Here is an 18,988-nt window from a genome sequence, read left to right on the forward strand (position 1 = left end):
TTTAGCCAAATAATTCCTAATTGTAAGCAGTTGACTCTGGAGGAGGGAGGCATCAAAGGATTCCCATTTTATGGAGGTGGAAACTGAGACAGCAAGATGGGAAGCCATGTGGCTCAGGGAGTCAGGGAAGGTCTGGCTACAGGCAGCACCCTGGGGACCAGTACAGCCCCTCAGAACAGTCTCTCCTGCTGACTTGGCACGTGTGGACATTGTGGGGAGAGGAAGGAGGCCAAGAAGAAGAAAGAAGGTCATGACTAGAGGCCGCTCACCTCCAGGAAGCCTGCCTGTGCATCCATTATCATGTCTGGGCTCTCCTAACACCTGTGTTAGTTTGCTCGGGCTGCCATAACAAAGCACCACAGGGTGGGTGGCTTAAACAAGAGAATTTTGTTTTCTCACAGTTCTAGAAGCTGGAAGTCAGATATCAAGGTACTGTAAATAACCAGATGTGGGGTCCAGCTGCTCGCTGCTCCAAAAAAGCCAATAAATAGGCAAGGCTGGTGGAAAGGAAAATTTATTTTGGATACCAGCAACTAGGAGGGGTTTTAGGGAAAGCAGATGCCTGTCTAAAGTCATACCCTGCCCCTGACAATCAGGGGGCAAGAGCTTTTACAGACAGAGGAGGGGGCTACATAACAGAAACAGCACAGTCAGCCCTCACAGTCATTTTGAAATTGACCATCGGTGGTCTGACCATCATCTTGATTGTTTCAAGTATAGTTGGTCTTCAGTTCCAGGGTCAGTTTGTTCCCACTTCCCTGAGGCCAATTCTTGGAACTGTGGAAGCTTTTGTCAGGCTACAGTCTGGTCATAAGGCAGTTAACTTCTCCACCAGGTAGAAGGAAATTGCATAGAGAAGGTAATGGCAACCAGTGTTCTTGCCTGGAGAATCCCATGGACCGAGGAGCCTGGCAGGCTACAGCCCATGGGGTCACAACAGTCGGACTTGACTTAGTGACTAAACCACCACTTTATAACCACCACCTGGTTGGGGTTTCAGTATCCAGGAGACAGCTCACAGGATATGGCTCAGGATACTCTCTATAGTCCTGGAGGAGGAACTAAAGGTCCTTGACTGTGCTTAATGGCTCCATGATTATTCTTTGGTCTTCTTGGACAGTTTTCCTTTGTTTCTCCATGTTCTCACTTCTCTGATTAAATTTGTTCTTTGGCTAAGGTTTATCCACAGACAAAAGTCAGGCAGAGGACATGGGGGGACAAAGACCAGAGGGTCCTGATCCATTTCAGGCAGGATTGGGTCCTTCTGATGCCTTTGTCATTGGCTTGCAGATAACAGTCTCCTACCTACCTGCCTGTGTCCCAATCTCCTCTTCTTAAAGGACACAAGTCATGTTAGAATAGGACCCACACTAATGATCTCATTTTAACTTAAGTACCTCTTTAAAGACCCTATCTCCAAACATGGTACTGGGGTATATACATTTGTGGGAGTGGGGGGACACAGTTCAACCCATAACACCACCCATTGTCCAGATGGCCCATGTCGAAGGCCCACTGGGAAAGAATCAGCCTTGAGACAGGAGACCGGGTCTAGTCAGTGCCCTGCCTGGGAGGTGACTTGACCCCATGGAGCTCCACTAACCCCTTCTGCAAATGGAACAAATAATACCCATGGTACAAATGGTGCCATCAAAGACCTTGTGTGAATGGTATGTGTACTACCGGTACTATTCTGGTATTTCATCGGTAAAGAATTGTCTGCCAATGCAGGAGATGTGGGTTGGGTTCAATCCCCGGGATGGGAAGATCCCCTGGAGAAGGAAATGGCAACCCACTCCAATATTCTTGCCTGGGAAATGCCGTGGACAGAGGAGCCCGGCGGGCTACAGTCTGTGAGGTCACAACGAGTCAGACATGACTTAGCAACTGAGCAACAATGTCGGAAACTAGATAACTAACGAGAACATGGTGTATAGTGCAGTGAACTCCAGTTAAGGCTCTGGGGTAACCTGAGTGGGAAGGAAGTCCACAAGGGTAGGGACCTACATGGTGTGTGGCTCCTTTACTTTGCTGTGCTGTAGAAGCTAACACAACATTGTAAAGCAACTATACTGCAATAAATTAAAATTAAAAACGAAAAAGGCAAAGCACTGCTAATGGTGTATCTCTTGGGAGTACCCTTCCACCCAGTCTCAAGAGGTTGTGGGCCCCTGGGAGAATCATACTAACAGCCAGAAATGCCTCTGGTCTCTTGTCTGGTCCACATAAGTCAGCTCCATTCTAAATCCTCACAACATGAAATCTTGCTGTTCTTTCTGGGGGTCTCCAGAGCAGACTTAGGGGTTCCAGGCCTCTCACAGTCTTCTGCTCTGCTCCCCTACCCCACCTCTGCTGCTGTTCCTGGAGGTCTCAGCACCCCAAAGCTGTGGGCCTGCGGATGCCCAGTGGGGTCTCCCTACCTTCCAGTGTCAGAGCCACTCCGTGCTCTGCACAGAGGCAGGGCATGTCCCCAGCCCTGTCCTGTACGGAATTGGCACCGTTTTGTTCCCTGTGCCCTGCAGGGCCCCCTCAGTGACCAGAGCCTGGGCCTGGAGCTTCCTGGAGCCTGTGCCTGAGGACTCTGTCCACAGTGCTCAGGCCAAAGCCATGAGACAAATATCTTGGGGTCTGTGGTCATCCCCCCAACTCGACTCTTCAGGCAGATCAGCCCACTTCCACACAAATCAGCCTGTGCAAATTAATGCAAGGATCCAACCCACACCCACCAGACAGGCCACTGCGGGGTGACACAGCTCAGGATCCAACCAGCTCAAAAGTGTCTGGTCATTCCAGGGACACTATCTCCTAGCAGGTGGGGATGTATCTTACTGCTTCTTGTCTGCACCCCACACAGTGTGGTGGGTCTGACTCGGGGATGGGGCATATAGTAGGTGCTTACAAAATGCCTGCTGAATCAATCATTTGCTAGCTTCCTCTGAGATTTCTTGGACAGGTGGTCTTTGTCTCCCACAAGATAGTACTAATAACAGCAACATCAACTACCATTACTGAACACTTACTGTGTTCAGCTCAGTTCAGTTCAGTCGCTCAGTCAATTCCGACTCTTTGTGACTCCATGAACCCCAGCACACCAGGCCTCCCTGCCCATCACCAATTCCAGGGGTCTACCCAAACCCGTGTCCATTGAGTCAGTGATGCCATCCAACCATCTCATCCTCTGTTGTCCTCTTCTCCTCCTGCCCTCAATCTTTCCCAGCATCAGGGTCTTTTCAGATGAGTCAGCTCTCTGCATCAGGTGGCCAAAATATTGGAGTTTCAGCTTAAACATCAGTCCTTCCAATGAACACCCAGGATTGATCACCTTTAGGATGGACTCACTGGATCTCCTTGCAGTCCAAGGGACTCTCAAGAGTCTTCTCCTTCACCACAGTTCAAAAGCATCAATTCTTTGGCACTCAGCTTTCTTTATAGTCCAATTCTCACATCCATACATGACTACTAGAAAAACCATAGCCTTGACTAGACAGACCTCTGTTGACAAAGTAATGTCTCTGCTTTTTAATATGCTGTCTAGGCACAAGCCCCATATCTCAGAATTCTCACAAGAACTCCAATAGCTGGGCAGTCTCATGTTCCTTCACCCCATTTAACAGATGAGGAAACACAAGTGGGGGTCAGGATCCACATCTGGGCCATCTAACCCCCAAGCCTCCTTCTGAACACCCAGGCTCTGCTGCTTCCCAGGGTAATGTGACCTTGTGGAAGGTCACAGGGACTCAGGCCAAGTCTGAAAACAAGAAGAACCTTCAAGCAATGACAATATTGAAGTTGCTGGGAAGGCAGGTTTTGAGTGCTTCTGAAATCACATTCTGTGGCCACTTGTCTGAGAAGTCAAAGTGGAAATTCCCTGGTCTATGACCAACTGTATCATTTAGAAGCAAGAGTCTCTGGGCCTGAGGTGTAAGGGGAGCTCAGAACTTTAAACTCTTTTCTCCTGACGGGGAGGGGTCACCAGGTGCCATGCGTTTACTATCAACTGTGTGCCAGCCATTCTACTTGTAATCATGACAACAAGCCTCAAAGAGTGCATGTCGGTCCCAGTTTCAGATGGGAAACTTGAGGTTCAGAGAGACAAAGTAATGTAATTAATGTCATAAACAAGCTAGAATTTGAAGCCAGATTTGCTTGATATTAAAGTAGAAATTTGTTTTCACTGCACAGCTTCAGTTGTTGTTCATAACTTAGTAGGAGATCTTACCATCTACAAACATATTGGATGACGTAGGGGACACAGGAGACGTGGGTTCGATCCTTGGTTCAGGGTTGGATCCCCTGTTGAAGGACATGGCAACCCACTCTGCTATTTTTGTCTGGAAAATCCCATGAACAGAGGAGCCTGGCAGGCTACAGTCCATGGGGTTGCAAAGACTCAAACATGACTGAAGTGACCTCGCATGTGTGCACGCGCATGCGCACGCACACACACACACACACACACACACGCACACAGAAGGACCACTTAGAAGGATATTGGATGACCTGGAAGGATACTGGGTCACCCAGAAACATATCTGATCATCTAGAAGGATATCTGATCATCCAGAAGGATATCTGATCATCCAGAAGGCTATCTCAAGTACTAGAAGGATATCTGATCATCCAGAAGGCTGTCTCAAGTACTAGAAGGATATCTGATTATCCAGAAGGATACCTGATCATCCAGAAGGATATCTGATCATCCAGAAGGATATCTTAAGTACCAGAAGGCTCTCTGATCATCCAGAAGGCTATCTCAAGTCTTTCCTACCAAAGTTTGAGTCCACTTGCTTTTACTCTCACGATCTTCATTATCATTGTTATTACTCACATCATTGTATATATAAAAGATACACAAGAATATACAAATCAAAACTGAACAGCTGGAAGAATTTTCAGAATATGAACACACCAACGTCACCAATACCAGAAGAGAAGGACCATCGGTAGCATCCCTGAAGCCCTCTTAGTAACCCCACCAGTCACCACGGCCTTCAATGGGTAGCCACTGTCCTGACTTCTAAAAGTACAGATTAGCTTGACTGTCTGGAAGTTCATATAAATCTCTCTTACAACATGTACTCTTTTGTGTTCAGCATAATGTTTGTGAGGCTTTCCCTGTTGTTATGTGCAGCTGTGGTTTGTTGGTGGTATAATCACATAATTTACCATTCTGCAGCAGACAGACATTTGAGTGGTTTCTGGTCATTTAATTCACTTGCTTTAGTTCTGCCTTGGTGCAGCTGGAGAAAAGTGGGTCACTCTCCCACAAAGGAATTTTAAATCTCTCCCTCCTCCTCGCTTGGCAGAGCATATCGGAGACGAAGTGCAGGAGACCCTAAGAAAGCCCAGCTTCTTTCTTTATTTTTTTAATTTGTATTTTTATTGAAGGATATTTGCTTACAGAATTTGTTTTCTGCTAAACCTCGACAGGAATCAGCCATAGATATTTACGGATCCAACATAGGGATCCAACCCTGAACCAAGGATCCAACCCACATCTCCTGTGTCCCCTAAGTCATCCAATATGTTTGTAGATGGTAAGATATCCTATGAAATTATGAACAACAATTGAAGCTGTGCAGTGAAAACAAATACATATTTTTAACCTATTTTTCTCTTTATATTTTTAATTTAATTTTTATTTTGTATTGGAAGGTAGTTAGTTGACTTACCATGTTGTATTAGTTTCAGAGGTACAGCAAAGAGATTCAGTTCTGCATATACATATATCTGTTCTCTTTCAGATTCTTTTCTCATATAGGATATTACACAATATTGAGTAGAATTCCCTGTGTTGTACAGTAAGTCCTTGTTCATTATTTTATATATAGTAGTGTGTTTGTTAATTCTGAACTCCTAATTTATCCCTCCCCTAACTTTCCCCTTAGTCTGTGAGTCTGTTTTTATTTTGTAAATAAATTCATTCGTATCATTTTTTGAAAGATTCCACATATAAGTGATGTCATATAGTATTGGCTTTCTTTGCTTTTCTCCCTTAGTGTGAGCATCTCTTGGTAAGCCCAGCTTCCTTCAATTTCCTCTTCCCATGCAGACATTATGCACCAATAATAATAATTCGGAGCTGCATCTAGCAGCCTCTGGCAGGTTTCATCACAGATGGAATCCAGGCAGTGGGGCCATTTCAGTAAACGAGACTTTATGGGAAGGGGTGACAGAGGAGCCAGGCAGGCTACAGTCCATAGGGTTGCAAGGAGCTGGACACAACTGAAGCGACTTAGCACATGAGTCAAGCAAAGGACTCTGGTCACTGGCTGAAAGGGGGTGTCTCTTAGGAGATGGGGGTTCACCTTCTCTGCAGTGAGCTTGGGGGCAGCAGACTCCAAGCTCTGCCAGCTCTTCTCATTTCCACCTCCATCTATGTTGGCTCAGAAAGTAGCCCCTGGGTACAATGACTCATCTGTATCATGGGGATCCTGGCAGTGCCTCTCTGCACTTACTCTGTGTGAACCACTTAGAACAGTGCCCAGCATGTAGTAGGGGCAGCTCTGGCTGACCTGTATTCTGACCCAAAATCTGCCACTCACCTGCTGCTGTGTGACTCTGGGCAGGTTCCTAACCTCGCTGGGCCCCAGCTGATGGTAACTATTCTTAATAGAATTTGCACGTCAGGGTCTAAGCCCTCTCCTACTTCCTTCCATCCTCCACCTGGAGATCTCGATGGATCATGGGCGAACAGTATCACCAAGTGTGTCTACTCTGTTTCCAAGGAAGTGAAAACTCAGGTTTGCTGGAAAGGCTCAGGAGATGATTGGTTCCATCTATTATATGCTGCTGATGGAGCCAAAAGCTAGAGAGTTTCTAAATTTCAACCAATTTCAGAAAAAGGAAGAACTCTAAGAACATTTCTATCTTCTGATTCAGCAATTTCACTTCTGGAAATCTACTTTAAAGACACTTCCTTTTTAAAATAGACAAAGATTTATTATTATCATAGTCTTTTCTCTTCTTTTCTTTGGCGACATAGCATGGGGGACCTTAGTTCTCCAAACAGGGATCAAACCAGCACCCCATGCAGTGGAAGCTCAGAGTCCTAACCACTCTGACCCTCAGGGAAGTCCTTAGAGTGTTTCCTATAATGATGAGCAATGGCGACCTAAAAGTCATAATGAAAAAAAAATCAATAGAAACAGACTTAGGAACAAAAATGATAGGATTAGTAGATAAACATACTAAGACAGTCTTACACTATACTCTATATGTTTAAGAAAATAGAGGAAAGCTTGAGCCTGTTAATTAGAAACATAGAAAAAGAAAGGGAAGTAGCTCAGTCGTGTCTGACTCTTTGCGACCCATGGACTGTAGCCCATCAGGCTCCTCTGTCCATGGGATTTTCCAGGTAAGAATACTGAAGCAGGTTGCCATTTCCTTCTCCACGGGATCTTCCTGACCCAGGGATTGAACCTGGGTCTCCTGCACTGCAGGCAGACTCGTTACTGTCTGAGTCACCAAGGAAGCCAATTAGAAACATCAGTTCAGTTCAGTTCAGTTCAGTCACTCAGTCCTGTCCGACTCTTTGTGACCCCATGCATTGCAGCACGCCAGGCCTCCCTGTCCATCACCATCTCCTGAGTTCACTCAAACTCACATCCATCGAGTCGGTGATGCCATCCAGCCATCTCATCCTCTGTCGACCCCTTCTCCTCCTGCCCCCAATCCCTCCCAGCATTAGAGTCTTTTCCAATGAGTCAACTCTTCACATGAGGTGGCCAAAGTACTGGAGTTTCAGCTTTAGCATCATTCCTTCCAAAGAAATCCCAGGGCTGATCTCCTTAAAATGGACTGGATGGATCTCCTTGCAGTCCAAGGGACTATCAAGAGTCTTATCCAACACCACAGTTCAAAAGCATCAATTCTTCGGCACTCAGCTTTGTTCACAGTCCAACTCTCACATCCATACATGACCACTGGAAAAACCATAGCCTTGACTAGACGGACCTTTGTTGGCAAAGTAATGTCTCTGCTTTTCAATATGCTATCTAGGTTGGTCATAACTTTCCTTCCAAGGAGTAAGCATCTTTTAATTTCATAGCTGCAATCACCATCTGCAGTGATTTTGGAGCCCAGAAAATAAAGTCTGACACTGTTTCCACTGTTTCCCCATCTATTTGCCATGAAGTGATGGGACCAGATGCCATGATCTTGCTTTTCTGAATGTTGAGCTTAAGCCAACTTTTTCACTCTCCTCTTTCACTTTCATCAAGAGGCTTTTTAGTTCCTCTTCACTTTCTGCCATAAGGGTGGTGTCATCTGCATATCTGAGATTATTGATATTTCCCCCAGCAATCTTGATTCCAGCTTGTGCTTCTTCCAGTCTGTTTCTCATGATGTACTCCGCATATAGGTTAAATAAGCAGGGTGACAGTATACAGTCTTGATGTAATCCTTTTCCTATTTGGAACCAGTCTGTTGTTCCATGTCCAGTTCTAACTGTTGCTTCCTGACCTGCATATACGTTTCTCACAAGGCAGGTCAGGTGCTCTGGTATTCCCATCTCATTCAGAATTTTCCACAGTTTCTTGTGATCCACACAGTCAAAGGCTTTGGCATAGTCAATAAAGCAGAAATAGATGTTTTACTGGAACTCTCTTGCTTTTTTCATGATCCAGCAGATGTTGGCAATTTGATCGCTGGTTCCTCTGCCTTTTCTAAAACCAGCTTGAACATCTGGAAGTTCACAGTTAACGTATTGCTGAAGCCTGGCTTGGAGAATTTTGAGCATTACTTTACTAGCATGTGAGATGAGTGCAATTGTGCGGTAGTTTGAGCATTCTTTGGCATTGCCTTTCTTTGGGATTGGAATGAAAACTGACCTTTTCCAGTCCTGTGGCCACTGCTGAGTTTTCCAAATTTGCTGGCATATTGAGTGCAGCACTTTCACAGCATCATCTTTCAGGATTTGAAATAGCTCAACTGGAATTCCATCACCTCCACTAGCTTTGTTAGTGATACTGTCTAAGGCCCACTTGACTTCACATTCCAGGATGTGTGGCTCTAGGTGAATGATCACACCGTTGTGATTATCTGAGTCGTGAAGATCTTTTTTGTACAGTTCTTCTGTGTATTCTTGCCACCTCTTCTTAATATCTTCTGCTTCTGTTAGGTCCATACTATTTCTGTCCTTTATCGAGCCCATCTTTGCATGAAATGTTCCCTTGTTATCTCTAATTTTCTTGAAGAGATCTCTAGTCTTGCCCATTCTGTTGTTTTCTTCTATTTCTTTGCATTGATCGCTGAAGGCTTTCTTATCTCTTCCTGCTATTCTTTGGAACTCTGCATTTAGATGTTTATATCTTTCCTTTTCTCCTGTGCTTTTCGCTTATTTTCTTTTCACAGCTATTTATATGGCCTCCCAGACAGCCATTTTGCTTTTCTTTTCCATGGAAATGGTCGTGATCCCTGTCTCCTGTACAAAGTCACGAACCTCAGTCCATAGTTCATCAGGCACTCTATCTATCAGATCTAGGCCCTTAAATCTATTTCTCACTTCCACTATAGCCATAAGGGATTTGATTTAGGTCATACCTGAATGGTCTAGTGGTTTTCTCCACTTTCTTCAATTTACATCTGAATTTGGCAATAAGGAGTTCATGATCCAAGCCACAAGATCCCAGTCTTGTTTTTGCTGACTGTATAGAGTTTCTCCATCTTTGGCTGCAAATAATATAATCAGTCTGATTTCGGTGTTGACCATCTGGTGATGTCCATGTGTAGAGTCTTCTCTTGTGTTGTTGGAAGAGGGTGACCAGTGTGTTGTTTTGGCAAAACTCTATTAGCCTTTGCCCTGCTTCATTCCGTATTCCAAGGCCAAATTTGCCTGTTACTCCAGGTGTTTCTTGACTTCCTACTTTTGCATTCCAGTCCCCTATAATGAAAAGGACATCTTTTCTGGGTGTGAGTTCTAAAAGGTCTTGTAGGTCTTCATAGAACTGTTCAGCTTCTTCAGCATTACTGGTTGGGGCATAGACTTGGATTATTGTGATACTGAATCGTTTGCCTTGGAAATGAACAGAGATAATTCTGTCGTTTTTGAGATTGCATCCAAGTACTGCATTTTGGACTCTTTGGTTGACCATGATGGTTACTCCATTTCTTCTAAGGGATTCCTGCCCGAAGTAGCACATATAACGATCATCTGAGTTAAATTCACCCATTCCAGTCCATTTCAGTTCGCTTATTCCTAGAATGTTGACATTCACTCTTGCCATCTCCTGTTGGACCACTTCCAATTTGCCTTGTTCATGGACCTAACATGCCAGGTTCCTATGCAATATTGCTCTTTACAGCATTGGACCTTGGGTCTACACAGTCACATCCACAACTGTGTATTGTTTTTGCTTTGGCTCCATCCCTTCATTCTTTCTGGTGTTATTTCTCCACTGATCTCCAGTAGCTTATGGGGTACCTATTGACCTGGGAAGTTCCTCTTTCAGTGTCCTATCATTTTGCCTTTTCATACTGTTCATGGGGTTCTCAAGTCAAGAATACTGAAGTGGTTTGCCATTCCCTTCTCCAGTGGCCCACATTCTGTCAAACCTCTCCACCATGACCCGCCAGTCTTGGATGGCCCCACGAGCATGGCTTAGTTTCAATGAGTTAGACAAGGCTGTGGTCTAGTGTGATTAGATTGACTAGTTTTCTGTGAGTATGATTTCAGTGTGTCTGCCCTCTGATGCCCTCTTGCAACACCTACTTTCTGACTTGGGTTTCTCTTACCTTGGATGTGGGGTATCTCATCACGGCTGGCCCAGCAAAGCGCAGCCGCTGCTCCTTACCTTGGACGAGGGGTTTCTCCTCACCGCCGCCCCTCCTGACCTTGAACATGGAGTAGCTCCTCTCGGCCCTCCTGCACCCGTGTAACCACTGCTCCTTGGATGTGGAGATATTAAAAAAAAAAAAAAAAAAAAACTAGATCAAATTTCTAGAGAGAAACAAAAACACTGAGAAGACAGACTAGAGAGGATTAATGCAGATTAGACAATGTAAAAGCAAAGGTTATCTATTTATTCTGTTCATTTTAAGCAGCGAAGGTGCAGATGAAGATGATGGTGCGGGGAGTCACCGTAGCCCACATTTGTTGGTTTCTGGCTACTGACGGAGCTCTGTCCCCATATCACCTCATTTAATTCCCACAAGTCTATGAAGCAGGTGCTATGGTAACCAAGCTGGACCCTATGGTGCTTTCTCAGGACAGACCTGCCCCCACTTGAGTCTTCCACCTGCCTCTCACTTATGAAAAAAAACTTTAACCTCCTAGGTCTTCCCCAAGTTCCAAAGAATACATTTAATCAGAAAAGTAAGAAAAATGCAAAGCCAAAAGAAAACAGGACAAAAGTAATAAAAGTTTAGCCATTAAACAAACTCGAGGACCTTTAGTTCCTCCTTAAGGGCTGTTCTGAGCCAATCGTATGAACTGTTTCACAGACTGCACCATGTGGAAGAAGTCAACTGTATGTAAGCTGTCACAAGCACATAGACCCCAGACGGCTGGAACCAGATTGTTGACGATATTGATCCCTTAATTCTTTTATAACCAACAAATCATAAGAATGCCCACAGGCTGACCACACACCCCCAAACCCCTTCCCCTCAGCCTGTCTTTAAAGCCTTCCCTGAAAGCCACCATGGGAATTCAGGCCTTTTGAGAAAGAGTTGGACACGACTGAGTGACTGAACTGAACTGAACTCAGCATTAGCTGTCTGGACTGCTTGTTTGGTGCCCTGCAATAATTGATGCTCTTTACTTCACCATGACCTGAAGTCAGTAGACTGGCTTTTCTGGGCAAGTGGACTCAAGTTTGGTTCCGTAACACTCTCACCACCCTGTTTCACGCGTGAGAAAATGGAAGACACGGAGCTGAGCAGCTTTCTCCCGGGAAGCATCTGGAACGCCAGGGAGGCAGCCTGGGTTTGGGTTCCAGTTCCCGGCCTCTTTGTTCCATGTGATGCTACATAACCTGTGTTGTGGTCACCATAACATCATCTCTCTGCGGGTGTGTTGCACGCAGCGTGTTGTGTGCATGTGGTCTCTAAAGCCCACAGCCATCAGAGGAGAGAGGGTCGGTTGCCTCCACATTGTCCACGTTCTGCACATGAGGAAAGCAAGGCTCTTGAGGTCAAATGACTTGCCCCAGGGTCCCAAGATGGTAGCTGAAGAAGCTAGAGTTTGAATGTGTTCCCTTTGAACTGTGCCCTGGGACCTCTGGGAACGTCTGGGACAGCAGATTTTGAAGACTTTTTGCAGCATCTATCAAGTCTTCTCTCCCACTAGGGCAAAGACCTCTGGAATCAGCAGAAGTCCTGGCCACTTTTGCTTCTGCCTGATTGAGACCAACTCAGGGGGAAGCTGGGGCTCAGAAGGGTAACCACAGGCCTAGAAGAGTGCACAGGAAGGTCCCACGGTGGTCAGAGCATAAAGGGAAAGAGCATATGGCTACAGAGCACACACGGGGGAGGCATGCCCAAGACTATGCCAGAGAGACTTCATGTATTTGCTGCTTAGTATTTTGCATGCAGATTGCTTTTTCATGTATGAGATGATCAGTTAATGACTGAGTCTAGGAATAAAGGAAAATTAGATTTTAAAGATACAGGGAAGAGGGAGAGGGAGATCACCCAGCCTTGACCTGACTTTTTTTGGGTAGACCAGTTAGCTGGCAGCAAAGAGGTCAGCCTGTGCTCTATGCTCTTGAACAGCCATCTGACAGGCACCAAAGAAGCTCAGTTTCTGCTCTCGTGGACTCTCTGGCAAACCTTAGGGGTTACTGGTAGAGCGTTTGCAGCAGACTACCCATTTGTAATGCCAAGCATGTCTTGCCATCAGCACCTCCACCCTAGTTGGGCTGGGTCAACGTCATGTGCCTCATTAGGAGTCCCATTTTAAACTGGGGCAGACCTTCTGCAGGGTAAGTTGTCAACACATGTCAATTGCCTTCAAATTGTAGGTGTGCTTTGACTCAGCAAGCCCACTTCAGGAGTACACCCTATAGAAACGATTCTGGGCAGGGACGAGATTTCATCTCAAAGAGTTTTTTCACTGTCCTGCTGTGTGGTCTAGAATAGTATGATATTGGAAATAACCCATATACCCAACAACAGGGGATTCTTTAAATGAATGGCATACAAGGCTACCTTTCAAAATGTTTCTGCAGGAGATGACTTAACAACATAGAAATATGTTTAAGTTATTTTAGTAAATGAAAAGACAGACTGCAATGTACTACCTGTAATCTTTACCTAATTTGATCAGGAAAAAGGATATATATACAGAGAGTAATAGAATCAGGATAACATTGACACGAAAATGTTAATGATGGAAACAACTTAAGCACCCATCAATGGATGAGTGCGTAAAGAAGATTCCATTTGTGTGTGTGTGTGTGTGTACAGACATGTTAAAATAGAGAGTAAAATGGTGGTTACAGAAAGTGGGGTCGGGGGTGGGGGGCTAGGATAAGTATTGTATAAGTGTACGAACTTGCAACAAGTAGTAAATAAGTCCTAGACAGTACAGTGCATATAGACAACAATGTTGTGTCATAATCACCAAACTTGCCTGGAGACTAGACCTTAATTATTCCAGCCACAAAGAGAAATTGTAATTATGTGATGTGATAGAAATTCTAGTTATTGCTGCACTAACACAAGGTCATGATATATAAATGTATCACATCAATATATTGTACACTTAAATTTACACAATGTTATATGTCAATTTCATTGAAAAAATTAATGGTGATGAATGGATTCACAAATGATTTTAAATTGCTTCTAGTTGTTCAAGTTCTCCAAATCCTCTATGCCAAACATGCAATCAAAAACATTTTTTAAAGATATTGAAAACAGAAATAATAAAACTCCGCATTGCCAGAAAAGAGGAAACACAAAGAGCATGGGTGACCTCCAGCAGAGCTGAAGCTGGGAGGGTGGGGGCGAGCTCAGCGAGCAGGGCCCATCTGATATAAGGGGCTGCTGGCTCACAAGGGACTTCCAGTCGCTGCCTCCACTGCTCTGTGCTGCGGTCATGGGCCTCTCCCTGCTCTGCGCACTGCTGGTCTTTGCTGGTAAGTGGGGACACCACCCATGGCCAGGAAGGTGGGGAGGGAAGCTGGGATGCCCTGTATCTCTTTCCTAAACTGAGCTGCTGTGCTGATCGTCACTGCCCCGGTACCAGTCCCCCACTATTCGGCCCCCTGCAAGGAGTCGTCAGTGGCTCAATCCCCTGGAACAGTGGCTTCAGTCAGAGAGCTGTGGATGGCCAAGCTATGTGGCAGGCAAAGGCGGGAAACTAGAAGTTCAGAAACTGGGCTCCAGCTGAACTGACGTCTGTGGTACTTCGGACACAAACTACAGAAATGGATCTGCTCTCCTGTGTCCCTCTGACTAGATAATAGTAATTTCTTACATATGCACACCTCTCCACACTTTTAGGGGACTTTCCTGGTGGCTTAGTCAGTAAAGAATCCGCCTGCAATGCAAGAGACTGAAGTTTGATCCCTGGGTTGGCAAGATCCCCTGGAGAAGAAAATGGCAATCCATTCCAGTATCCTTGCCTGGGAAATCCCATGGACAGCAGAGCCTAGCAGGCTAGAGTCCATGGGGTCGAAAGAGTTGAACATGACTTAGTGATAAACCACTACATTTTTAGAACCCTTTCAGCTCCCTTGACCCTGGGGGTTCTGTGGTCCATTGGGAAATGGTGAAGTTTCCACCTGATCTTTAACAGATCAAATGTTGCAAATCTGGTTGCTAGGAAACTGGAGTTTTTACTTGTTGATCCATCTCAGAATATGTGATATGAAAAAGGATTTGCACTTCATTTTTTAATGTGCTTTATGTTGTTTTGGGGACTCCCAAATTCCCTAGAGGAACACATCAGCAGGGTTACAGTGAAAACCATTAGGAAAACTGCAATCAAGCTGCACAAATTCATCTCTCAGATGCAAAGAGGCAATATGGTGTAGAGATGAAATACACAGAAGAACCTGCATTCAGATGCTGGCCCATCAGCTTCCGGTGGTATGACCTTGGCCAAGTCCCCCTACCCCTCTATATCCTCATCTGTAAAGTGGGCACAATAATATCCTCTTCATTGGGTTGTTAGAAGGACTCTAATGAGAAAATATACACAAAACCTTAGCAAGTGTAAGTAACAGTTAGCGAGAAGTAACTTCACACAAAGTGCATGCATGAGTTAGTAGTGACATGGCCCCTGCCACTGTCACTAACCCTTGGGAGAAGGGGCTCCATCCTCCTAAGCAACAGCTGAGGATGGAAAAAGCAACCAAGGCAGGAATCACTGTTAAGCTAAGTCAGTGTCCTGAAGCCCTCTTGACCACAATTTGAGCTCCTCGATTCCCAAGGACTGGGTTGACCTCAATGTAAAACTGTAAGAAATAAGACCACTGAAAGCACCCTGAATCAAAGCTGAATTTGTTTGCTAGGCGAGGAACAGCTGCAGAATTCAGGTGTGAATTAGTGTGGCTACTTCTAAGCTGGAATAGAAAGGTCTAAACTTGGGGTGCACAAGGGGATGGAGGCTCAGCAAAAAGGTGAGATTCTGAATTCAGATCCCTGGCTGGCCTATTGGGTGCACATTAACTCTCTTGGCCGTGGGCTGTTTCTGGGCCCTTATCACCAGATCTGGGGTTCCAAGGGGCCTGGGGCCATTCCTCAGCACAGTCAAAATTAGTAAGTTTCTCTTAACATCTGCACAGCTAGAGCCACCATGGCAGACGAGAGTGGCAATGTGGACTTCCACACACTGGGACACGACCCACCTGCGAGTCCAGACTCTACCAGTCACCGTTTAGCTGCAGCCCTGGTGGCTCAGACAGTAAAGCATCTGCCTGAAATGGACCCAGATCCAATCCCAGGGTCGGGAAGATCCCCTGGAGAACAGAATGCTATCCACTCCAGTATTCTTTCCTGGAGCATCCCATGGACAGAGGAGCCTAGCAGGCTACAGTCCATGGGTTGCAAAGAGTCGGGCACCACTGAGTAACTATCACTTTCTTCACAAGGCAAGCACCCTGCTTCTGATGGCACCCCCGGCCCACTGCATGAGTTCATCCCAGCCCCAGCTTTCCGTAGTTTAGGGCTCTCCCCTGCTTATTACTCACTTTATTTGAGAGCTTCATTGTAACACCATTTACCTGAGGGTGGGGGGTGAGCTCCCAAAACTAGGGTCACCCGAAGGGGCCTCCCCAGCCCAGTCTGTCTGAGACTCTGGGCTCCATCTGTGTTCTTGGTCATCTCCTGAGGTTGCACACAGGTACATTCCAGTCCCTTTCGCATCTCATCTGTTTCTCCCAAATTCTTCCCTGAACTCACTGGATTAACATATTTTATTTCTCCTAACTCAATATAATGCATTCCTCTCTCCCAATAAAATGAATTTCCTTTATGATCAATTCTCACCAGCAGATATTATGACTGAAGTGTAAAATATTCATGAAAAACATTGATTTCTAAATCACGCTGCTTCCCAGAAGAGCCATGCATAGTTTTTTAAAGAGGCTTTTTAAAAAAATGATTTTATTTATTTTATTTTATTTCTGGGAGTGATGGGTCTCTGTTGCTGGGTGAGGTTTCTCTCTAGTAGCGGTGTGTGGGCTTCTCAGCACGGGGGGTTCTCTTGTTGTGGAAGGAAGGTTCTAGGGGGCGTAGGTTTCAGTAACTGCAGCACGTGGGCTCTGTAGTTGTGGCTCCCAGGCACGACAGCTGTGGCGCACGGGCTTAGCTGCTCCTCAGCACGTGGGCTCTTCCTGGACCAGGGATTGAACCCGTGTCTCCTGCACTGGCAGGTGGATTCTTTACCACTGAGCCACCAGGGAAGCCCCCACACATACTGTTTAATGTGTGGATTCCCTGTGGGCTGTGGTGGGAGTCGGGGGTGGTGGGGGGAGTGTCTTCCTACTACAGAATGTGACCCAGAGACAGAGCAGAACCAGACTGCCCTGGGCTTTAATCCTGCTCCTCTGTTTACCAGCTACCATGACCTGGAACAAGTTACTGAGCCTCAGTGTGTTCATCCCTAAAATGGAGATTAAAAACAGCATTTATGGTTCCAGTACTGGCTTCTTAGTTTTCATACATATACCATGATGAGAGGAAACTGAATGGGGAGGTGTATGAGATCTCTTTATATGATCTTGGCAACTTTCCTCTACATCGAGAATAAACCAAAATAAAAGGATTAAAAAAAAAAAAAAAGAGTCTCTCATGGAAAGGAAGAAGTCAGTAGGTCTCCACATGAAAAGATCCCTGGTAATCAGTTACCAACTGTCATTATATTTCCAATACCGTAGTGTTTGTTGTTACTTTATTATCCAAGGTCATTGGTTTGGCCCAGGCAGAGCAGAGGTGCCAGGCCTGCAGCCCCTGGACTCCCCTGAGACTCACGTCCTCTCCTTGTGGCTGGGCTCCTTGGCAGGTGTGGCTCCAGCCGAGGCCGACATACTGGACCTGAACGAGATGGTCAGACAAGTGACGGGGAAGATCCCCATCTTCTTCTATTCATCCTATGGCTGTTACTGCGGAATTGGTGGCCAAGGCCAACCCAGAGATGCCACAGACTGGTAATGCCTCCCAATCGTGCTCTGCCTCTCCCCAGGGACCCTCCCTTTTCCCCTCTTGCTTCTTCTCCATCCATTTATTCATTTGGTGCCATGTGCTGTTGAAGCCTAGCCTGAAGGAGTTTGAGCATTACCTTGCTAGCATGTGAAGCGAGCACAATTGTGCAGTAGTTTGAACATTCTTTGGCATTGCCTTTCCTTGGGATCAGAACGAAACCTGACTTTTTCAGTCCTGTGGCTACTGCTGTTTTCCAAATTTCCCTGCCTTATTGAGTGTAGTACTTTTACAGCATCATCTTTTAGGGTTTGAAAGAGCTTACCTGGAATTCCATCACTTCCAATAGCTTTGTTTCTAGTAAAGCTTCCTAAGGCCTACTTGACGTCACACAGCAGGATGTCCGGCTGTAGGTCAGTGACCACACTATGGTGGTTATCCATGTTATTAAGTCCTTTTTTGTATAGTTCTTCTGTGTATTCTTGCCACGTCTTCTTAATCTCTTTCACTTCTGTTAGGTCCATACCATTTCTGTCCTTTATTGTGCCCATTTTTGCATGAAATATTCCCATGGTGTCTCCAATTTTGTTGGCAAGATCTCTAGTCCTTCCCAATGTACTGTTTTCCTCTATTTCTTTGCACTGTTCACTGAGGAAGGCTTTCTTATCTCTCTGTGCTCTTCTCTGGAACTCTGCATTGATTTGGAAATATCTTTCCCTTTGTGTTTTGCCTTTCGCTTTTCTGCTTTTCTCAGCTATTCCTAAGGTATCCTCAGACAACTATTTTACTTTCTTACGTATTTTTTTCTTTGGGATGATTTTGGTTACCACCTCCTGTATGATGTTCCAAACCTCAGTCCATAGCTTTCTTCAAGACACTCTGTCTATCAGATCTAATCCCTTGAATCTATTAATCACCTCCACTGTATAATCACAAGGGATTTGATTTAGGTCTTACCTGAATGTTCTCATGTTTTTCCCTGCTAGGAACTCTGCTAAGCTTCAATCCAGCCCCAGCCCTTCTGGAGGGTTCCCCAGACTTTCTGAAGTCTGCCTTGCACCCTCAACCCCAAACTAGTTAGAAGAGCCACAAACACTTCCCATTGCCGTTGAACATTGTTTTTAAAAAAGTCCCACTTTATTTTGCCACAATCTCATTGGTTTTCACAGCAACGCAGGGATCTACCAGAGGAGGGATGAGAGCCAGCCAGGCCCGAGGCCAGCACCCTCACCCACCACATACAGCTTGTATGATCCTGGGCATGTGGCCTGACCTCCCAGAGCCTCAGTTTCCTCATTTGTGCAATGGGGATAATGCTAGTACCTCTATGACAGAGCGGCCAAAAGGATTAAGAGAGAATTCCTAGGTAGAGCAGTTGCCTGGTACACAGGAGGGAATC

General features: G+C 45.5%; 1 protein-coding gene across 2 annotated transcripts in view; it reads left to right on the forward strand.

The window, feature by feature from the left end:
• Positions 1–18,988, forward strand: part of LOC109574360 (group IID secretory phospholipase A2-like) — a 51,232-nt gene that overhangs the window by 13,165 nt on the left and 19,079 nt on the right. Inside the window, exons 1-2 of one of the 2 annotated variants that reach the window (XM_070777686.1) lie at positions 13,933–14,081; positions 17,453–17,597. The exons of the other annotated variant lie outside the window; for it this stretch is intronic. Coding sequence (XP_070633787.1) covers positions 14,042–14,081; positions 17,453–17,597 — 185 coding nt within the window. The 5' untranslated portion in view covers positions 13,933–14,041. Of the gene's footprint in view, positions 1–13,932; positions 14,082–17,452; positions 17,598–18,988 lie in introns of those variants that run through there. 2 annotated transcript variants of the gene reach the window in all.

Source organism: Bos indicus, chromosome 2, assembly GCF_029378745.1.
Source record: "Bos indicus isolate NIAB-ARS_2022 breed Sahiwal x Tharparkar chromosome 2, NIAB-ARS_B.indTharparkar_mat_pri_1.0, whole genome shotgun sequence".
Taxonomy (NCBI): Eukaryota; Metazoa; Chordata; class Mammalia; order Artiodactyla; family Bovidae; genus Bos; species Bos indicus.